Genomic DNA, 22,415 nt, shown 5'->3' with positions numbered 1-22,415 from the left:
GGATCATTCTTCCCCCTTCCCTCCCCTCTGCTAGTTTTTAATTTTATTCTACCGTGCAGTAGCGTCGCTCGTGATTACAACGTGAACTTTAATTCGATAAGCGAGGTGACTCGCCGGATAAGAGCAAGGAGAAGTGGAAAGAAAGAGAAAGAACGCGACAGCCGCGGGAGCGACAAGAAGAGTACGAGCGTTACGCAATCGCCGTCGCCGCGGCGCGACGAAAAAGGGGATGATGGGGGAGAGGGGGGGGATTCGACAGCGTAACACGCCAGCGCGACAACGTAGTCCACGTTTTGATATATGGTAAGATGGCTGGATGGGCCCAGCTGTGGTGATATCGGCCGTAAGACGCTCGCGCTCGCATCAGAAGAAGAAGCGACGATACGAGACCGTTCAACTGCAGGAATATCGGGGATCCCGACAGAGCCGTCCCACCCCTCAAATGGTGAGTGTCGACGTCAACTCGATCGTTTTTCTCCCCCCGATTTTTTCGCGCGTACGAAATGTCGCGCGTACCGGCGCCGTCCGCCGTCTGCTAGGCGCGCCGATTTTGAACGATCGGCTGGCACGTCCCGCGACGCGGCGCCGTTCGTCCGGGGTCGCGGAGCATCCCTCTATATCCCCGAAACAGAGTTTACACTTCGGTCCTCTCGATAATTCGTAAATATTCATCCGCGTCGAAACGCCGATCGATTACACGTGCAGTGAAGGTCTGCGCGATTTCTTGCAAGGCAAGCGCGCGCTTTAAATAATCCGTATCTTTCTTTTTTATTTTTTCTCTTCGTCTTTTCGTTCGATTAGATATAGAAACCGCACGTCAATGACGATACGGAGAGATCGCGAATGTTCAATGCAGTAGGAATTTTACTGTTTCACAGTAAAATTATTATCGGCTCGAAAAAGTATACGAGCGTACTCGCGGCTGGGTGACAACGAAAACGGCTCGGATGTGAACAGTCCTCCTGCGCCCGTTTTATCTTCTACATATAGGTATATCGTAGAAGTGATACGGTGGCAATCGGTATACCAAGTATTTTTTTTTGTATGGGATAACTTTTCTCATATTTATTTGAATACATCTGCGCGTTCAGCAAATTCTTCGATTGTATGGATTAAGCGATAAAGTTCATGTTATCTTGACGATTAACCACGATGCGTCAATACCTTCGATAGAAGCACATAGATACGTCATCTGATGATTAAATTGAACGTATCCTTTGTCCAGTCCGGTGATTTTCCTTCGGATGCTCGTAAGCTCTCGATTAATCAATACAAATGTACGCAATCACATTCCTCCTCTTTCGAGGAATAAAAGCAACAAAAAAATTCCATTGCATCGCCCGACTGCGATCAACACGTGCTTTAATTGTCACGCCCTGAGATGTTCTCGAGAAGTATAGGTGAAAATGCTCACTCGTGATTATCGCGGGAAAATTTATCATGGTCAACGCATTGGCACCGATAATCTCCGTAAGACTTCGATTTATCTAATCTGTGGACGATTGACTACCAAACTGCCGAGGTGATCTGATATCAGAATTCGGTAGTGATATTTGTATATATACGAAAAATAAGACGTGTGGATGCTCACGTTCGGATTTCGTAAAGATGCACGTTAATTATACGTTTGCTATATATACCTATATCCGATTTATCTTCTATTATACTTCTATTATATACAGTTATATATAATATACAATTATATATAATCATATATAGTTATACATATAATATATAAATTATATATATATATGTATATATATATATATATATATGAGATTAATTACATATTTTTATATTTTAATAATATACATATACAAAAGTGACTGTTAATTTAGTCTTAATCTAATTTAATTTTTTTTCCACAAACATTAAGATATTGAATAAGACTTTTTTTTACAACCAACCTGCGCAGTATATATTTAAACAGTAAATAACCGCAAGAAACTCGATCGATGTTTCTCTTCCTATTTTCTCGCGCGCATCTTTCCGTACAATCCTTGATTTAAGCCTCACCACTGTAAACGATCAAATTTCGTATTCTACGATATATGACCTATATTGGATTGGATTTGTGGTTATTTTACAGATGCTGATAAGAAATGTTCGATTAAATTATTTCTAAAAATACGCCACGTAACTGCATCGTGCAGTTCTCCTTCGGAGGACGCAGCTCATCGATCATCGTAAAATATTAAGTATCTCCATCACCCCATTTCATTAACGTTTATTTAACGTTCGTTTTTCAAACTTTAAGTTATTTTTATAATTATGAGAAATATAAATCTTTCACCAAGCATGCATAAATAACATGAATTTGACTATTATTTTTCATTCTTCACATTTAATTTATATGTGTACTTACTCTTTATTTTTGAGAAGTATGTAACACTTTGTCGTAGCTATTTTGTCACGAGAAGTCACAACGTAGTCGGGGAGAAGCCGTTTCACATATCGACGAAGGTGACCGCACATGTTCGCGAAATACAGGAGTTGATCGTAAAACTGCGCATGTAAAATGTAAGATACTTTCTATACATGAACTGCGAAACACGCTACTGGGGCATGTTTGGCGAACGTTTCCGACATTGATCTGCACCTTTTCGAATTTTAGTCAGCAAAAATGTCGTTCTAGTTATTTTTCCCACGTCGTAGAACGCGATAATGCCGCGTGCCGGTGTATGTAAATTCAAATGCAGTTCGATTTTATGTAAAAAAATTGTATTTATCGCGCAGCGCTTCGGCTTTGCATCAACAGCCGCATGAAACGACTTGTGAATGAATCATTAAGATACCTATTAAGAAAACAAACTTAACAAATATATTTTGTCAATACATTGTCGCTTATCGTTATCGTCTCTCTAATATCGAAATCGATTCGCTATTCTGCGTTCTCGTTGTCTCACGAACCCGCGTGAAGTCACGTGTAATTTTTGTATCACACAATTGTTTTCCATTCCAGTTAGATCTCAATGTACTTAACCGATGGACATTTTATAATGTCTTATTTCTATGTCTTTACTTTCAATTCCTATTTACTTTCGGCTGATATATGTTTACATCGGGTACATCAACTATTTTTCAGTCCTCGAATAACTTGTCAGACGGTTAGCTCTAAAAAGAAGTTTTATTTCATTCGATCGGTAAATATTCTCTCTCTTCTCGATGGGGAGCTACGTTTGATAAATGCGCCACTTATGTTAATGTAGCTTAATATTTAAACAAAATACATCTTATTGCAACATTGTGTGTTAATCTTAATTAGCAATTATTCTATCCCATTCGCTCTTCTATAATAGACTCGGCTTATCGTGCATCACGGTGGCAAATATGGCCGTTTGAATAAAACGCTTATTGTAATTCGCTGATAATCTGGCGGATAAGCGCGTTTGGCGATTCATGCAATTCTCTCTGCGACTGCGTAAGTAACGTAGCATTTAGTCAAATACTTCGTCATCGTTGAGTTTAAAGGAAGAATTCTTTATCCTTTCTCGTGATATATTGTTTATAAAACAACCGATTACTCTTTTAATTGCGATAGAAAGTAACGGCTTTTTGATGACCGTTCTTTAGGAGAGAATGCTGTTCCTTTTCTTTTGCACTCTCTAGTTTTATCGACCTCTCACGTTTCAGATCGTATATTTTTGCCTGGTAATATCGGCTTCTTTCTTCCAAAACGAATTTTTATCGAGTAATTAGCCGGGCAAAGGACGCGACGACGATCCTTATCTGCATCATGTTGGTACGAGACGACACACGCGTCAAATAGCGGTAAAAGGTCACGCTGAATCCCGAAATTAACATATCGAGATAAAAAAAAGATTCTTTTTTTTCGTACTAGAATTAAATTACATCTTTATAGCTCGGATAATGGTAGACGTAATTTATTTATAATTGAACTGGTGCCGTGATCTCTCTAATCTCGTTGAAAAAAAAAGTTAAATTATCACTTAAAATTATAATTTTCATACTCATATAATTTACTTTTATTTTTATATTTATATTTAAAATAGAGTTATAAGATTATATTTATCAATCTGCGTTATGGGGAAAAACGCGAAAATTGCAGTTTGCTGCACAATGAATATAAACTGTTTTATTAATTATTGTCACGGTAATACGTAGAACATTGTAACACACCACATTACGGTTGCATCACATACTTTGTCTTTTTGGCAGCTGTTATTGCTGCATCTATATCAGTCGACCGGTAATAAAGATTAAAAATGTCACGGTGGTCAACAATTTAAGTCAACAATTTAATCGTATTAGATTAAATTCTTTGACTCTTTTAAGCACATGTACAATTTAATTTTTTTGCAAATAAACAATGATCGATTCTCGAGCAAGTTATCTTAATTTTTAAGTTTTTTTCTCTTTCAGACTGCATTAATGGACATAAATCAAATTTGTTTCTTAATCGTCTCGTATCGTGAAACTGATATTCATTATGGATCATATCGTCAAAACGCAAGGAGGTACTTTCATTCAAAACAATTGCATCAGTCTCTTAACGCCAGCCAGGGAAGCGCGCGGATCATTGTATAATGTTTATCTCATTCTCATAATCAGTTATCATAGTTGCATTCATTTGTACTTGTCTAAACAGATGGGGATTGTTATGTTTCTAATTCCGGTTGACGTAACGTATGATTTCCCATCTATTCCGGAATAGATATCGCTTGACATCGTTTCATTCTTTTCCTCCGCGTTTTCGCAACATTTCCACGTTTATTTATGGCAATCGATATCGAATTGGTTCATCTCCGCGTCGCGCGTAATTAGAAGAATAATCACCGAAATGTAAATCGCAAACTAATCTGCGTTTCGTCGTAATATAACACGTGTATATTTAATTAGATTGTTGCGATTACGTAGTACGGTGAATTAAGCAATACTATTCGCGATGTATCACTTGTCGCCGATATATTATATTTCTCCCTTCGATATGGAGAGCTGCAGGAAAGGTTGGTCGAAGGACGGGACCGATCGCGGCGCGAATACGTAATCGTGTCACGGGGGATCGGTGTAACTCGATTATGAGGCTTCGCGGCGGAAAAGAATACAGGCGATGAAACCGCGGAACCACGGGCGTATCCCAGGCTCGTTTCACGTCAATTGTAACCGGGTACAACCGCGGATTCGCGTTGTTATTCCCGTCGCATGATCGCCTTCTCTCGCGCTTTCCTTCTCTGCTCTTGGAATAAGATACGAAAATAATCCCACTGACGTAATTTCAACGTTTCTTGGTAGGATGGCGAAACTTGGTGTAAACTCCGATAAACTAACCGACGACCAGCGATAACGCGACTGTGATTTTTAATTATGATTTTTAATTCTTCGTCCATTGACGGATCTTCTTATTCGTCCAGGCGGGGTCCACCTGAGACGCGATGCAGCGACCAGAGGAGAATCGATAACGCGTAAACAACGCGGTGTTTCCCTCGCTCGCAGTGGTAGACTCTAAATTTTTTAAACGGAAATAAATAAAACGAGCAAACGGCGCGTACCCTTCGATATTGATCACCGGTGGCGGGATGATAATTTCAGAATTGTTTCACGGTATTTGCAGATTTCAGTGAAGACTCTAACGCAGACAGATAATAAAGCGCAGGGCACACCGTTTCTAGGCGGATCAACATACTTCGTAGATCCGCATAGAGATTTTTGGAGGTCGGTGAACTCCATGAACCGTGGTCCAGCCACTTTCTTCGCCGTCATCTTCGTGACGGCGCCTTCTTCCTCCTCTTCCTCCCCGTACTTCACTTTGTATACAGCGTATCGAAAAACGATCACGCTCGCGAGGCGCCTAGCATTTTTTTGTAGGCGCCTCGCTCGCTCCGATAACATGGCAGACGATAACGTCCGGGCTAATCCGAACCAATAAATGCTGGGACTTTGCACTCATCCGGCACACACTGTCCGTTACTATCGTTCCCTTACGGCCACGATTCACGAATTTCTTCTCGGTCGTTGCATCATCGCGAAATCACGACAAGTTTCTGGCGTTTCGTTAAAGAGCAGCCGTTGAAAAAGAAAAACAGAAGAAAACCGAGAATTAGAGATCATATATCATCGTTGAGCGGGTCGCGATTACAAATTGGGGCACGACAACATATAAATATGTCGCCGCGATAGCGGTAAAACGAAAGATTTCTTCTCGCGGCTAGTATACTTCTCTTTTCCCGCCACGCGAGATCTCGATATATAGTCTCATGATAAAATATTACTGTGTCGGAACAGAGTTGGCTACGCAGTGCAGGTTAAATCCATAGTGCAGTGTTACGAAAAATCCGATTGGACCTCGCGCGTGTTACGGAAGGGTAAATAAATCTCCGTCTCGAGTCTCCGGTCGAGATTTCCGGGTCAAATTTAAATATGCTGGACCGAAACGTGGTGCTTGTGCTGCGCACGAGGCAAGAGAGAACCGAGAGACGCTTGAGGCACAAAAAGGAAGCATATCCACCGCCAATGGAGCCGCCCGCGCTTCTGTTAAACAATAATCACCTATATCTCGATCTTAATATGAATTTCAGCGAGAATTGCAAACAGGAGGCAGCTAAAGCCGCGAGAAAGGTGGGTCTATCTGCTTTCTCTCGTGCCACGCGCGAGTCACGTGAATCTTATTGTTGGTCGCGCTTTAAGACTTAAGCGTGAAGACTAGCTGTTTAATCGCGTTTATTAAAAACACCTTTCACTGTCGATTACGCGACCTGTGGGCGCCTCGACGGACGCATCGTAACGCGATTTCTCACGAAAACGTTGCCCCCGTTGTGGTGGATATACATCTTTTTTTCCAACCGCAAGTTGCTATAATTATCGAGAGATACTTTCTCCGACTTACTTGGCTGGAACGCTATTATCGCAATGAGATCTGTCTTTGGCTCTGTGTAGGATGTTACAATTAGATTAGATATATAATTCGTCACTAACTACCGGAACGTCGATTTTACTCGTGACGTAATACGTTACGTCGATGGGAAGTAAGGAAGGCTTCTTCCTGTTAGCGTTCTTTCCACGAATCGTGTGCGCGCTATAGAAAAAATATTATTTCTTACGAACAGTATCGTTAATTTACATTTACAGTTTTTACTTATGTCCGTTTTATTTTCTGATTCGATATTTTGAAAAGATTCGTAATCACGATATATGAGGGAAAAGTAAAAAGTAAAGAGACATTAGGAAAAAAAACTTTGCTAATTTTTATGAAAATTTATGGTCATTTCTAATTGTAAGATGAAAATCAATGCTGAGTCGCAAGATGACGGATAGTCTATAACTTCAAAACCTTAATTTATATCACTTCGTTTTGTTCGCCGTGAAATCGAACACAAAAGCCTTTTTTAAGCGTTACACCACATATATAGACATTATCATTAAATAGAAAAAGGACCGTCTTAGAAAAAAAATGACAAAAATTCTCTTTTTTCTAAATGTTCCTTTCTTTTCTGACTTTTCTTGATAATCACGCAGAGGGTCCTGCGTGTCTTTATAACCGCACGTTATAAGTCTATTGTAAGTATAAGGACGTCATGAATGCCTGAGATTGTTGACCAACATGTCCTGCAACTTTTCTCCCCTGCGTGTCATTCTATACCGGCGGTTTGTGAGTCTTGCCACGCAATGGCTACACGTATTCCTTTGTACGCACTTTCTATGGAAGGAAACTGACCCATGTTCATTGTACGTATGTATGCACAATGTAATAGTATAAGTAATAATTCGGTAGAATAACTATGTTCGCGCGCGCGAGTTGATCATTGATGCATTATAAAAATCACGCTTAACAATCCTCGTTGTATTTTCGGAATTGTCCGAGAATCTTTATATTGCAAATGCATTTGTTTTTATACATTAACTGCTAATAATTATTAATTTCCATAATATTTATTTAATGACATAAGAAGATATAAATTAAGGTGTTATTAAAGTAAATCGATACAGGCGAAATGTAGCTCTTATCTGAAATTCAAATAATTAATATAATAATAATAAATTAATGTAATTATATTGTTACTATATTAATAATAATAATAAGTCAGATACTGAATTCAATTTATGTCCTGCGTATTGTGATATTTATTAAAATAAAGAATAAATAGTAAAAATCGCTTCTGTTATTTTAATCGAAATCTTTTAAAAGATTAACATAGAGATTGAGAAATATTGAGATGCATCATATACGACGCAAAAGAAGAATAAACGAAATGAATTGACGACGCACGCGTATAAATCGCGCGTGGCCAATTAAGATTACGAATTGAAAAGATTCACTCTAATCTTCGCATTAGTGCCACATTATCGCATTATTTCTTTATCAGCGGCTGATCCATCACTAATTAATTGTTAGAATAACGGCACAAAGACCCGGTTTAATCAGAAAATCAAATGCGCCTGTGAGGCGCGTAAATTCCATCGGATGGTTTATAAATCGTTGCAATGCACATCACGTCGCATTAAAATCGGAAATTAGAATCGGAAAGAGACGATCTCTCCAACTTTTCGGATCGGAGTACTGCGAGTCGCTGAAATTTTACTCGGTATACCAATGGTGTGTGTGCGTGAGACTTGAAAATTTAAATAATCTTGAACGACTGAACGAAAATTTGAATTTTTATTTTTAACAGACGCGTCGTAAAAGATGATGAAATTTGTGTATGTTATTTCGCTACGCATCGTACTATTTACGCATATAAATACGTAAATAATGTGCTCGCATTTGCGTTATTTGCGCTTATCATCGAATCATAGTGGACTTTATATAATGTGTTTATTGCGCGCGATATAGTCCAACACCTAGCTGAAACGGAATTTTGGCAAGCTTATAGACAGAATTCATATGAATCCGAAGACAACAATATATATTATAATAATTGCATAAATATAGATAGATATATTTAAAGGCAAAAAAATAAGATAATTACAAGGTGCATGCGGTATATCTACACAAGAATCCGCTGCGTATTCTTTATACAGTAAAAAAAAAAAGAGACCGGTAGTAGTATGCTAACTGACGTGGTGGGAGATGCTTGCCCCACCCTCATTAGCCCCTCATATTTTTATATTAACATGTAGTGCAGCTCAGGACGCCGTTGAGCCTGCAGTTTCTTCAACGATCTTACATAATTTTCTAATATTTTAATTTTTCTTTTTATTCATTATCATTCATCATTATGCTTTTTAAACTTAATTAGTGTTTCGAGACGTGTATTAATGTAGTGTCTACAGTGCATTGCAAAAATTTCTTGAGAAATATTATACATAAGTGTTCATTTAGTGATTGCACAAAATATTTGTGTTAATTCACAGTCCTGAGATTTTTCCCTTATATCGTTGTTTAACAGCTATAGAAATGCCTGTCCATCCTATAAAAGCAAAATAAATTAACCTGCGGGCCCGCTCCGTCATTTAAATTTCATACATCTGAATAGCAGGCTATTGAACCTTTCATCGACAGACAATTAACAAGCTAAGAGACTCCCTTCGAATGTCGTTGACTAAAGTTATTTTTCGGTCCTCGGGTTTCTCTTCAGTCGTTTCACAATTTTCAAAGAGGAAACTTGTGCGTATGTTGTAAGAAAAAAAAGAAGAGGGTTAAGTGAATTATCCGTTCGAGGCTGATCGAATCCGGTGTGGAGTTTTAAGGTTTCTCAGCGGTAGGGAAGCCAAAATAGTGTTTTGCGAGCAAAGTGAGATGGAAAAACGTTTGTACAGCGAAATAAAAGCGAAATAAAAAAATCGGCCCTACACAACTCATCATATCTTTTTTTCTATTTATTCATTCATCCGTTCATCCGCTTGTTTCACATTCTATATCGTGACGAATTTTCCGCGTTTTCCTTTCCTCACGCAAATGGATCGCAACGAGAGTGGCACAAACGAGGGTGGCAGCTCGCCCGACACTGTGATCGCATGCTCCTCGTCGGAGGAGGAGAAGCAGAAGTCAATCGTGGCCAGCACCTCCGGCGAGTACATCACCGTGGGTGACAGCAGTTCCAGTCTCGATACCCTGACCAGCGGCAGCGTCGCGATTCTCTCTTCTAGCGGCAACGCGGACGATCGAAAAAGAAGTAAATTCGGTGCGTTGAAGAGCAGTTTCCGCGAGGGTAGTTTATTCAAAATCAAGAAGAAGAACCGTGGAACCGACGTGTCCTCCTCCCTCGAGGCAGAACAGCATGATAAAGGTTAATTCCGACGTGTTTGATGAACTTTGCATTTCTCTTTCGATAGACAACGATCGAATGAAGAATGCATCAATCATTTATTCTGAATCAGATATCTTTTTAGGATCTAGTTTTCAAGTCTTAATTTCTTGATTTTTCTTCAACATTGCTAATTGTAAAATTGGAATGAGAGAGAGAGAGACGCGTTTATTTTGTTCATATCCGAGAGCAACAGTTTCTCGAACGACTACTTTTCCTGACTTGCGATTCTCTTCCGCTTCAGAGGTATCTCAGCAGCAATCGCAACAGCTCGAGGGCGAGAAAGAGTCGAAATTGATGACCGATGCGCCTTCGAGCGCGACCCTGAAGAAAAAGAAAAAGAAGTCACACTCGTTGGTGCGCAAGCTGAGCTGGAATAAATTTCGCATGTCCTCGGAACAGCAAGAGCCACGACATACCCCGGAGGGTGGTAACAGTAGCCGATCGCAAAGTCAATCCTCGCAAGAGTCGCCCATTCATACATACGCCACGAGGAAGGAAAATGACACCCTAGAAAGGGTAAAAGAGGAGCTTAAGAAACCAGAAAAGATACACGAGAAACCGACGAAAACTGTCAGCGTAGTGCTACGTAAATCGCCGTCGCTGACCATCAAGAGCTTTGCGGAAACTGGTCAACAGGGTGAGCTTTGTATGGATAGCTCGCGAATCTGCACGAAACTGAAAGGCGGAAGATTTCATGATATTCGCTTCTTAACGATATTTTCTTTGAGCCGCTTTAATATATTTTTAAAAAATAAACAGAGATATATTTGATTTTTTTAAAAGTAAAATCTAGAAACATATGTGTGTGTGCATTTTTAAAATTATATATGTATACATATATCTGGATTTTATTTTTAGAAAACGCAGTTACATCTCTCCAGATTTTATTTCTTTTTTATGCCGATTTCGTTACTTCCTATTTTATACTCGATCTGCTCTCAATAACAAGCTTAGAACTGCACGATTATTGGCAATCGTATAAGTACAGCTGCACGTTGTAATCGCTGAAAGCTATTTAAGATTATTCGAATCGTAAACATATTCTTGTTAATAGTCACACATCTTAAAATTTCTTCAGACACTGAACGATATTCGCAACAGGAGACTCGAGATAACACCTCGCGTTCTGATGAGCAATGCATCTCGACGCTCCCGTACGCGTTGTCGAGATGGCCGGAGCGTAGCGAGACGAAGCTCGCGGAAGATCTAGTGACCAGGAGAGGCAAGGTGAAGAAATATGATTCAGATTCCTCGGAATGTATGCCATCGACATCGTCACCCGTCGAGGTTCGCCGTAAGCTGTCGTTGCTGGAAGAGAAACGAGCGATATTTCAGCGACGCTTCTTTGATTCGACATCCAAGGACGCGACGCGCTCGGACGAGACAGTGATCGACGTTAACGCCCGCGACGATCGTGACGATCTATCGGGCACCAACAGCAACGAGTTTCTTCAACAACGAGAAGAGGAAAGGAAGAAGAAAGTTCGGCATATCAGCGTGAAGACCTTCGATACATTCTCCGACACTTTCGGCAACACCCTCGACGAGGAAGATTTTTCGGAAGATTACAACGATACAAGCAGCAATTATCGTAGACTTTACGCTGCCATGGCACCCATGCTGGGAGCCGTGGACCCTCTTGAGGTGAGATCCATCGCCTAGGAGCGGTAGAGTTGCCTTCTGTTAATGATACGAACGTTCGACGTATGTGGCATTGAATAGCGATATTGAATTGCAAAATACGACGCATATATTACGCGATTGTATGATACTATAACTTCGTCGTGTTGGAAATATGATAGCCTGGATCATTCCAGATAGATGCATTTGCAGCTGTATGTAGAATTAATAGGAGAAAGGACCAAAATTTAAAATTAAAATTATTCTTTAAATTTCATTTTTATGAAATCTTAAAGAGAACAATTTGCGATATCTATATACATTCGTAGAAAAAGTTCTTGACAGAGATTATAGATCTATTTAATATCCCAATATTAGACGCGAAAGAATTAAATGCATTAGCGGCTCTCCTGTACTAATCCTGCAGTCACACGCTGTGGTACGCGTTTGCGGTATCTTTCGGATACCGATCCGCTTATATTTCTGCCTCTTTGGATCTCGTGTGCCCTCGTCTGTTACAGAGTTTCGAATTACGTGGTTTCACCGCGTTCTATCGTGTCGCGTCTAAGGCAAAGAAATGCGTGCATAGATAATCAAAGTCGATCGAAATCAGAAGAATCGAATAGAAATAATTTAAGTTTCAAAGATTTATCATTATAAATCGTCAAAACAGAAATTTTGAAAGATGATCTACCACTCTCGATGGATCTTCGAACTCGATGACGATTATTTAGATTGCCGATAATACATTCATTAAGACGCGAAAGGCTTATTGTTGTATTTATAGTTCTTGTGCGGTCCCCCACGACCGGAATAATTCTCTCACATGCAAGTCTCTCAGTTCATTTCGCTCACGCGAGTTGCAGCAGCAAGATCATTCGCGAGGAACGTAATTATCTTCAATCTCTCAGAAGCGTATATTTAGAAAGTCGCGCGTGAACATGGACGTGGAATTAAAAATTTGGCGAAGTTTAGAAACGTTTGATTTTGGCAAGTGGAAGGTGAAGCCGAAAGAATGGAAATGGCTCGGGGTACGTCGCAAGTGTTTGCGTTTCTAACAAATTCTTTAATTATATAAGTAATACTTAATAATTGTTAAATTATTTGTGATATATTGTCATAGATGTATTTTTTTTACGAGTAATAAAACGTATTAAGTGTCGTTGGCTGTTATCTACCAAATAATATGTCTACAAAAATGGAAGGAGAAAGCAGCGTCCCAAATGCATAACATCTTGCAAAAATATTGTTTTTTTTTTCAGGAGAAAGTGTCTCACATTTAAATATTTATTGTATGTTCTTTTATTGTTTCAGTCGTCGTCGAATAATGCACCGAACCTCGGAGTAAGCGAGAAACGGGAGCACTTGTACAAAATATTAGTAATCGGCGAGCTCGGAGCGGGGAAAACATCTATCATTAAGCGATACGTGCATCAATTCTTCTCCCAACATTATCGCGCGACGATTGGCGTCGACTTCGCGCTCAAAGTACTCAACTGGGATCCGCACACCATCATCAGACTGCAGTTATGGGATATCGCAGGTCAATAGTAACACAATGCTTCAACACTTTTCTTTTTTGGAGCTAATAATAGAACATAACACTCATATGATAAATTAACGTTTCATATATGCGTATAGTATTTTTCACTTGCTATTTATTGAGAAACATCGTAGATATTTTAAATGCTTCTAAAGTTATTTAATTAATATCTTAACCCATAGCCAAATTATTATATAAATAATATAATTTTATTTAGTTTTAAATTTATTTAAACGTCTTTATTTATAATATAGATAGTATTTTATTTTATATTAGAATTATGTACATATTTAATAAACTCAATTTTTATATTTGATTTTATAATGATCCGTTTAGGTCAAGAAAGATTCGGGAATATGACTAGAGTTTACTACAAAGAAGCCGTAGGTGCTTTCATAGTATTCGATGTAACGAGAAGCGCGACGCTAGATGCGGTGGTGAAATGGAAACAGGACCTGGATTCAAAAGTGCAACTTCCTGACGGATCGCCGATACCGTGCGTTCTGCTTGCAAATAAATGCGATCAACAGAAAGAAGGTCTGGTTAACTCGCCCGCAAAGATGGACGAATATTGTAAAGAGAAGAACTTCTCTGGCTGGTTCGAAACCTCGGCGAAGGAGAATATTAACATCGAGGAAGCAGCCAAATTTCTCGTCAATAAAGTAAGAGATATATTTCACGTTATTTTTCTTTTATATTAAATCACAATAAATATATAAAAGAGCAGATCACCTAAAAGTAGAATACCACGGTCGTAAATAATTCTAACTCAAAAGTAAGATATTAATATTGAATTGAGATACTTTATATCATCACAATCGCTTACGCTTTACTACGTCTATCGCTTATGCGTGACGTACGACGGATTAATCATTGACGTCTTTCACCCTAGAAATGATCGACATATGATGCATAATTAATTAATCGGCGTTGAAACCAATCAGCATCTCTGGCATTTGCATACCAAACTTGCGATCGAACGATTGCTATTATTGCTTTATTTGATGTCTCAGCGCGTATATTGTAATGTAGCGATTGATAATATCGTTGATAACAAATATATGTAAAATGTTTGTTTCAGATACTTCAAAACGATCAGGTTATAAGAGACAACGGTGTTCAAGAGCAGGCAGACGGCGAGAGATTCACGCTGAATCAATCGCCGACAAGCTCCAAAAAATCCTGTAGCTGCTGACGAATAAGCAAATTGTCGAATACAAGTTCTCGGTCACGATTTTTCATTCGTCAACCTCAATATGTCTTCGTAGATGCCATGAGAGTCATAATTTTTTTATGCCATTCTTCATAACAGGGAGCATTTACTTATTCGCCAGCGAGAATCTTTTATATATAATATACGAAAATTATTTGAATTTACCAATTAAAATCATTTTTATATACAGCATGAAAAAGCTATATTTAAGCATAATAGCTAAACAAATTTTTTTATATTCTTATAAGCAGTATTTTGAGATGCATATGATAATGACTTTGACAAGATTACCGAGGTATATTCTTTTTTTAATTAATTGACACGTGCAATTTAAATGAATTAGATTAGATTTGCATGTAGCACTGCTTTCTGTTTAAAATCATGTGTGAAGAATTACATTTATACTACTCTGCTTCTAGAATCATTAACAGCGAGAATTAAGAATCTTGTACGTATATATGTGATAAAGAACGTTATTAATGCTATTTATTGTTACTCAATTAATTCAGTTGAACACACGTATACACATACTATAAATTCAATAAAAACAAAATACAGTTTTGATTGTTTTTTTCGTTAGTATTTATAGTAATACGTTTCCTGTACTTCCATTTCGTTGTTTATTTTATTGATTAAATTCAATTGTCGACAACATTGTGCCTTCGTTCGCACAATCGCAGCTAGTTACACAAGGCAGCTGATTGTAATTAGAACATCGAATGCCCGTTTTACACAATACGTGTTTAGATAAAGTTATCAGTAGCTTTGCAATATTTGAACTGAAATTCAGAGTGAAAAATGAAAAATAAGAATTTTTAATATATTGCTTCTAGAATCGAGAGAAAAATGCGGAGATATGTAATGTTCTTGATATAGATCTACCTACTAGAAACATCTATGTGTAAGTACAATATATATCAAGAGCTGCATATACAACTGTATAGAACGTACATTGTAAATAAATAACTTAGATTTTACATTATAATGATCGTCACTTTTCGAGCGATGTTCGCATATTTGCACTTTTATATAATATAATTTGTAATGCGGTATGTATCGTTATTGAGAACATTGTGTATATATATATTTATATATACATACACATATGTTATTATCGAAGCATTATAATATATTTAAAATTACATTATTACTATCTAACCGTAATAATAGCAACTTGCCTGCCTACTTTTAGCTCTTTTTGTATAGATATAAGTTACAAAACGATGTATTAAATTTGTTTATATCAGAGCATTATCAAAACTTTTTTCTTCATACCCACATTACTATTATCGACATATCCTTCTCTTCCGTGATATTCACTTGGAATCGCAAATAGGAACGTAATTCAAAATTCGCAGAGCCTAATTACTAATTAACCTATCTCATAAATATACGACTTTAGATAACAACGATAAGAAATATTAAGGAATAGAGAACGGAGATAGTGACACATTTGTCACTGAAATTTAAGAGATTCCCGCGATAGTAACTCGAGTTTCTAAAGATGCAAGATGAATAACGTGAGTTATAGTGATGAAGCTAATAGATTCGATTGAGATGACTTCTCAATTTTCTCAGCTTTTTTGGGAAAACTTAATCGTTACTGTGCCTGCCACAGATGAAGAGTGCTCGAAAGAACTGTGGTGCAAATTTTCGCGTAGAAAATCTGTAAAACTGAATATACTAAAAGGAGGTAAAAATTCTCTTTGTTAATATTGAAGCACAATAAAAAATAAATTTGATATATTTAAAGTTATAGTCAGATGTCGATTGCTCATGTAATTTACTAAAATTTGTGATTTCTTATCTATAGAATAAGTAGATGTATAGCATTTAATTATTAGTAATGACATTTCTTTTGTGTAAAGTGTCCGGATATGCAGAGACTGGTAATATGTTCGCTATACTGGGACCGAGGTATGGCAGAATATATGCGTCTTTGTGATTATTTCACGCTAAATTTATGAATGCATAAACTTGTTTCTCTATAGTGGTGCCGGTAAAACTACGTTTCTTGCTGCTTTAGCGAGAAGGGTCGAATTAACTTCGGGCGCAGTAAAGATCAACGGGCATAATGTTTCTCGAGAAACGATGGCAACAATATCGAGCTACATATCGCAATTTGATGCTCTACCTTCTGCACTCACACCCAGAGAACACATGTCATTCATGGTATTGAAAAGATATATACGTATAAGAATCTATGAAATAGTGCTTATAATTATTGTAATTTTCATACGCGATGAATTGTTTCTAATGTCTTAAGCTGCTCCTTTTAGGGCGCTTTGAAAATAGGAAATAGTTGTAGCGTGCTACAAAGAAAATCCTTGGGGGAAGAATTTCTGCGGGATCTCGGATTGTACGAGTGCATCGATACTTTTATATTTAAGCTATCTGGCGGCGAAAGGAAACGCTTGTCGCTAGCCACGGAAATGTTAACGAGACCGAAGATATTTTTTTTAGACGAACCAACCACGGGTGAGTATTGGTCGAAATGATACGCGATAGAAAATCTTGATTGTCGCATGTCGATCATTAATTGTCGTGATGCCGAATGTAAATCTATTTAAAATAATAATTTCTATGAATTTTATACTATTCTTTTATATTATTAATTTTATATTATTACGCCTTCATAAACCACGCGATCATTACTATACTAATATTACATTGATAATCAATGTAATATTACCCGTATTGTAAATAAATATTCGGGTATAGGTTTGGACACTTTCGCCGCAACGCGCGTCGTGCAGTCATTGAAATTAATTGCTTCGAAAGGTACCATGGTTTTCTGCACAATTCATCAACCAGGTATGACAATATACAATATATTCAGTCATGTAATATTAATGGCTGATGGTAAATCTGTATACTTTGGAACTCTGAGGAATGCCACGGATTTTTTTGAGAGGTAAATTCCAACGTCCGCAATTAGACTTGATAATGGTACAGCATTGATATAATTTATATGCATAGCCAGGATTATCAATGCCCCACGAACTACGACGAGTCTGAGTATTACGTAAACATTCTGTCACGCTGCAGGAATCAAGCAGATTGCAATATTGAGCTGTATCAGGCATTCTTACGATCGCCGTTTTCAAAAATTCCCGTAGTCGAGAATGTCTCGGTTTTTCACGCCAGTCCTCAAAAGTATTGAAATAAAATGACAACATAATTTCTCAAATTTTTTCCTAATAATTTTTTTCACAGATAATCTTTATTGTAGAAAAGCAGGATGGTTCATGCAGTTTTACTGGTTGCTCTGGAGAACATTCCTGCGGGATAGGAGAACAGCCTTCGACAACTGGATCGCGTGGTTCTCTTGCGCGGTAACAAGATAGAAAGAAAACTTGGCGTGACTTTGATTAAATTTCCGATTAATTTATAATCGGCGATTTAATCAACTCGGTAGAATTGCTTGTGGCAAAATTTTTAACTATATAATTCGTTGTTTCTAATCTAACTTTTTCCTACATGCTCAACAATAAAAGATTAATAATTATAATATCTGTATTAATAATATAATATTATATAGATATTACTTGACAAATCAGTCGGGGTCGGTTAGAATAATTGAAACGAGATAATTTTAGAAATATAAGGTAAAAAAAATTGTAATGTAAAAGAGAACTGTGATTTTGTAGCTATCCATCGTCTTCGTAAATATTTTTTACGCTGGTACTAATTCGTCGACACAGGAGGGGATACAAAGTGCTCGGGGCGTATTGTACTTGACGATCTCCGAGGTAATTTTTACGATCGCCTACTCCGTCGTTTACGAGCTACCCGGTGAGCTTGTTCTCTACGTGCGCGAAAGTACCGTGTACGCGCCGGGACCGTATTACCTCGCCACCGTTCTCGCCTTGGTAATTACTTGGCGTACGCTACGTAAAAGCGGGCACGTTCGCGACATTATTACGATGTTTCGATGGGAATTCCTCAGATACCCCAGGCGACATTTAAAACGCTTTTATTCACGACTGCTCTGTACTTGGTGCTACATTCCGAATTTTCGCTGCTCGGCTTCTGCTCCTACTGTCTCTGCACGACGACGGCGGCGATCTGCGGTATCGCGTACGGCATGGCAATCTCCAGCTGGATCGCCGACATCGATATCGTGACCACGGTAATGCTACCGCTCGACTTGTTGTTTCTCTTGACAGCGGGTACATTTTACAATTTGCGGTAAGTACAAAATCGCTGTCGACATTACGACGAATAAGAATTCCATCGCGCACATCCATTAAAAATTGACTCCCGCAGGACTCTTCCGAATTACCTAGTATATCTCAAATATTCCTCTATGTTTTACTACGCCACCGAAGCTATATCGATAGTACACTGGTCGGAGATAGAAGATATTGGTGAGATAAAATAAAATCTCCAGGCTATTGAGTTTTACTAACACTAATTTTTCTCTCTTTTCTGCAGATTGTCCAGTCAGTCGTGGCCTGCCTTGTCTGTCGAACGGAACGGAAGTTTTATCGGAGTACGGATATAACGAAGGGAATTTCTGGTGGGATATTACCGGATTGTTGCTCCTGACGATTCTGATGAATATCGCCGCATATCTCGGCACAAGGAGAAGAGGAGCATCAAGACCGATCGCGGCGGCTTATTAATTAATCGAGCGAGACGCAATCGCGGCGCGTATCTTCCTATTATTATAATATTAATTACGTATAAGAGCGCGTTGATTTCTTCGGATTAAATGAATTGATAACACGAAGATAAACCTAACACAACGCTAACGCTTTTCCAATACGTCAATAAAAGCTTCAAAAATTAAAATTAACGAATTTTATTATTATTTAATATATAATTATGCAACAAGTATGCTGCATCATAAATTTGTAAACTCACATCAACCGTATCTTTCTTATGAAACTAAAACTTGTCCTTCTCGCGCGAACGTTAAGTCAAGTTAATCTCCACACACGAGACTAATTTAATCTTGCGTTACGCAAACCGACGTCATAAAACTGAAATACAAAGAACAAGAATAAAGAAAATTGCAAATAGTGATTACGGTCGCGCGTTTCTCTGTTAGTTTTTTTTGATAGATTTATGAGAAGGCAGAAACGACGAATAATAAACGACGCTATTACGTTCTTCGATCATATGAGTCGTGCTGCTAAAACGTGAGGAGACAAATCCCATCATTGATAACAGAAGGAGAGCGAGCAAGCAGTGAGAGTTAATTATACACAAATTGGAAAAATCTTATTTATTTTTATATTCATCTATCTACATTATTATTTTGATTTATTAAAATTTTATATATTTACGTAGACGTTGTTCTCGTCTGTAAACATCATCTAGTTGAATTTGATTTACAAAATTGCAGTTCGAGAGTTTGACAATGAGATAATCTTTCTTTACGGACGATTACCGGAGCATAGGAGTCGAAAATCGGAGGGAAAAGAGGCAGCACGTGGTGGCACACTCGGCGGAGAGTGGGGAACCGTAGCGTCGCGTCGCGTCCGCAGCAAAACGATGGAAATATTGGAATCGGCGCAATATGACTCGACGACAGATCGCGAAACGAAACGAAACAATGTTTGCGTTGCGCGGAACGTCGCGGATATCTCTTTCTCCCTCCTTCTCTCTCTTTCTCTCGCTCTCTCTCCCTTCCCGTCCTCCTCATCTCGTCGGAGGGCTTCCTCTCTCGTCCCCACCCTATCAACCGAGGATTTGTTAGTATCGAGCGCGTTCTAGCTAGTACCGTGCCAAAATGGCCGACGTTTAGTCGTCCCTTAGTTCGGGTTTAAGTCGCCTTGGTTCACCTCTCTCTCTCTCTCGAGCGTTCGTTCCGCCAAGTTAATCCAATGTCACTCGTGTTTCACACGCCTCGTCCGACGAAATTAATCCGATATACCGAAATATCGCGTGTAAAGCGATGCGAAAACGTTTCATAAATTTATTCCGATTAAAACGAAATTGTTATCGTTAAGACAATTACGGACAACGTAAAAAAACGCTCGACTCACTGCGCTTCTCGCACGAAAAAAACCAAAACAACAAGGGACACACACTCGGCGCGCGAACGAAGGGATATATTTACAAACACACACGTAACTCCGATTACTCCGAATAAGCGAGGAAACATATAATCGCGGCGACTTTCGAGGCACTCGGTAGGCACTCGTACCATCGAGGACGCGCCGCGCGCCGGTAGCAACTAAACAGCTGACAGCTCTAAAACCGCGCTTAAACAAGCAAACAGGGGGCCGCGAAACAGCGGCGAATCAATGCGCAACGGTACGAGAAACATTTTGTATACACGCGGATCGGACTAGCTCTGTGGATTAGCTTGCAGACAAAAGTCGGCGCGCTCGCTCCGCGCCCGCGAAGCTGAGTGAGACAAACGCGCGATCGCGAAAAAGGCAACGACGAGAATGTCCGCGACGGGCGAAACGACCACGGTGCTGCTGAAAAAAAGGGAGAGAACGCAGAACTGGATCCCCGAGGAGAAGAGCGCGCTGTTCGCCCTGATCAAGCACCACGTGAACGCGATCGAGAACAAGAAGATCGACGCGGCCGCGTCCGCGACCAAGTCCCTCGCCTGGCAGCAGATCTACTGCGCGTTCCGCGGCCGGTTCTCCGCGGATCGGGACATCACCAGGATCAGAGAACAGTGGCGGAGGATGAAGGCGCAGGCGAGGATGGAGATGTACACGTACGCCGAAAAGGTGCGGCCGCGCGCGCGTTTTTTTAGATCGTTACGAAATAATTATGCGTTAGTCGTGAGACTAACGCGCGCTTCCTTCCTTCTAAACTCTAAACTCTTTTTCTCTTTTCCCCCCGCGCCGTTGTTCGCGCGCGCAGATGCGCACCCTGGGACCGGAATCGGCCGCCAAATCCCGCCCGTCGAATCTGTCGATCGAAGTGTGGCGGTTGATGGAGAGCGTGCGTAAGAACGATTGCGAGAATACCGTCGATCGTTCCGACGACAGTAGTCAAGATAACGAGAATTCAAGTCGGGTTAATCGGATCTCGATACATGCGATCTTGGACAAGCTGACGTTACCCACGGAAACGCCAGGTTGGAATACACTGCGACTATCGCGCGGTTTCTTTTTTTCCTTCTCCCTCCCCCCGCGTTGTCGAAGAATCGCGCAAAATTATAGAAATGATTATTCAGGGCATCCGGCACAGGAGATTAAGATCGAGGTTAACAGCGACAGCGAGGACGATGAGAGTATAAGTCACGGCGAATTGTCGATACAAGTATCGGAGAGTAATTTCTTACCGCAAAAGCGTCCCAGGATCACGACTAACGACGAGCCTGTGGATCTTGTCGAGCATAAAATCACCTGCCCGGACAGCGTGTCGACGTCCCGCGTTGACGATGGTACTCGAGCCACGTTTGTTTGTTTTCATATCCAACGCGTGCGACGTACACGTGCGACGAGGTCTTACAATGGCGAAACGTTTTGTCACTTTTGCTTTCAAGCCGCGGCGGAGCACAATGACGGCGCGACGAGGAACGAGTTACCCATCGACTGGAACGACGACTCGGTAGCCTGCGACAAGGATAAATCGATGCAGAGGGCAATGTGGATCTTCAAGTCCACTCAACGCGAGCACGAGATCAAACTGCGAATGCTGCATATCGAGCTGGAGCGCGCGGAACTACAGAAGCAGACCGCCGTCAATGAACTGAAAACGTCCGAGCTGAAGAAACAGCTGATGCAGGATCGAGCCAATGAATACTATAGGTGGGGTCTGGATTAATTTTGATTAACCAATTAAATTTATTAATCGACAATAGATTCAACCGGCACAATTGCTTGTAGCAACATTCTTTTAGCTGTGTCATTTGTTA

At 39.5% G+C, this 22,415-nt stretch overlaps 4 protein-coding genes across 12 annotated transcripts in view; 3 read left to right on the top strand and 1 right to left on the bottom strand.

Moving 5' to 3' along the window:
- The window catches only part of LOC105456571, a 64,319-nt gene extending 42,413 nt beyond the window's left edge, over positions 1 to 21,906 (bottom strand). The window contains exon 1 of the mRNA XM_011700715.1: positions 21,840 to 21,906. The gene's annotated coding sequence lies outside the window, so the exon portion shown is untranslated. The remainder of the gene's footprint in view (positions 1 to 21,839) is intronic.
- Positions 259 to 15,829, top strand: LOC105456573 (ras-related protein Rab-32). 7 transcript variants are annotated; one of them, XM_011700721.1, is made up of 7 exons: positions 6,585 to 8,551; positions 8,628 to 10,184; positions 10,447 to 10,842; positions 11,284 to 11,849; positions 13,140 to 13,368; positions 13,705 to 14,030; positions 14,450 to 15,829. In XM_011700721.1, the coding sequence occupies exons 2-7, from the start codon at positions 9,854 to 9,856 to the stop codon at positions 14,561 to 14,563; spliced, it is 1,962 nt and encodes a 653-aa protein (XP_011699023.1). In that variant the 5' UTR covers positions 6,585 to 8,551; positions 8,628 to 9,853; the 3' UTR covers positions 14,564 to 15,829. The 7 variants fall into 7 exon arrangements, with proteins under 7 accessions (XP_011699025.1, XP_011699024.1, XP_011699023.1 ...); XM_011700720.1 differs by having other exon boundaries at positions 6,585 to 8,655; positions 9,345 to 10,184; XM_011700719.1 differs by having other exon boundaries at positions 6,585 to 10,184.
- Positions 15,893 to 19,612, top strand: LOC105456575 (protein brown). 3 transcript variants are annotated; one of them, XM_011700727.1, is made up of 11 exons: positions 15,893 to 16,274; positions 16,450 to 16,498; positions 16,573 to 16,753; positions 16,861 to 17,059; positions 17,303 to 17,495; positions 17,630 to 17,737; positions 17,814 to 17,916; positions 18,232 to 18,453; positions 18,531 to 18,772; positions 18,851 to 18,951; positions 19,019 to 19,612. In XM_011700727.1, exons 1-11 carry the CDS (start codon positions 16,115 to 16,117, stop codon positions 19,207 to 19,209), a joined length of 1,749 nt encoding a protein of 582 aa, XP_011699029.1. In that variant the 5' UTR covers positions 15,893 to 16,114; the 3' UTR covers positions 19,210 to 19,612. The 3 variants fall into 3 exon arrangements, with proteins under 3 accessions (XP_011699029.1, XP_011699030.1, XP_011699028.1); XM_011700728.1 differs by having other exon boundaries at positions 17,561 to 17,737; positions 18,232 to 18,333; XM_011700726.1 differs by having other exon boundaries at positions 17,561 to 17,737.
- Positions 20,291 to 22,324, top strand: LOC105456602. The gene is made up of 3 exons (XM_011700780.1): positions 20,291 to 21,279; positions 21,416 to 21,632; positions 21,732 to 22,324. The coding sequence occupies exons 1-3, from the start codon at positions 20,986 to 20,988 to the stop codon at positions 22,322 to 22,324; spliced, it is 1,104 nt and encodes a 367-aa protein (XP_011699082.1). The 5' UTR covers positions 20,291 to 20,985.
- The last annotated feature ends 91 nt before the right edge of the window (positions 22,325 to 22,415 follow it).

Source organism: Wasmannia auropunctata, unplaced genomic scaffold (genome assembly GCF_000956235.1).
Source record: "Wasmannia auropunctata unplaced genomic scaffold, wasmannia.A_1.0 LD335634.1, whole genome shotgun sequence".
Classification (NCBI taxonomy): Eukaryota; Metazoa; Arthropoda; class Insecta; order Hymenoptera; family Formicidae; genus Wasmannia; species Wasmannia auropunctata.
The sequence above is the reverse complement of the archived record's forward strand: the minus strand, read 5'-3'. Positions and strand labels throughout refer to the sequence as shown.

Excerpts from the sequence above, each read along its gene's own strand:
- LOC105456602 (XM_011700780.1), top strand. The coding sequence starts at position 20,986 with ATGTCCGCGACGGGCGAAACGACCACGGTGCTGCTGAAAAAAAGGGAG. Across the intron at positions 21,280-21,415 it reads TGTACACGTACGCCGAAAAG|ATGCGCACCCTGGGACCGGA; the intron begins GTGCGGCCGCGC and ends TCGCGCGCGCAG. Across the intron at positions 21,633-21,731 it reads GTTACCCACGGAAACGCCAG|GGCATCCGGCACAGGAGATT; the intron begins GTTGGAATACAC and ends ATGATTATTCAG.
- LOC105456575 (XM_011700726.1), top strand. The coding sequence starts at position 16,115 with ATGAAGCTAATAGATTCGATTGAGATGACTTCTCAATTTTCTCAGCTT. Across the intron at positions 16,499-16,572 it reads TTCGCTATACTGGGACCGAG|TGGTGCCGGTAAAACTACGT; the intron begins GTATGGCAGAAT and ends GTTTCTCTATAG. Across the intron at positions 17,738-17,813 it reads TTTCACGCCAGTCCTCAAAA|AAAAGCAGGATGGTTCATGC; the intron begins GTATTGAAATAA and ends TCTTTATTGTAG.
- LOC105456573 (XM_011700721.1), top strand. The coding sequence starts at position 9,854 with ATGGATCGCAACGAGAGTGGCACAAACGAGGGTGGCAGCTCGCCCGAC. Across the intron at positions 10,185-10,446 it reads GGCAGAACAGCATGATAAAG|AGGTATCTCAGCAGCAATCG; the intron begins GTTAATTCCGAC and ends CTTCCGCTTCAG. Across the intron at positions 11,850-13,139 it reads GAGCCGTGGACCCTCTTGAG|TCGTCGTCGAATAATGCACC; the intron begins GTGAGATCCATC and ends TTATTGTTTCAG.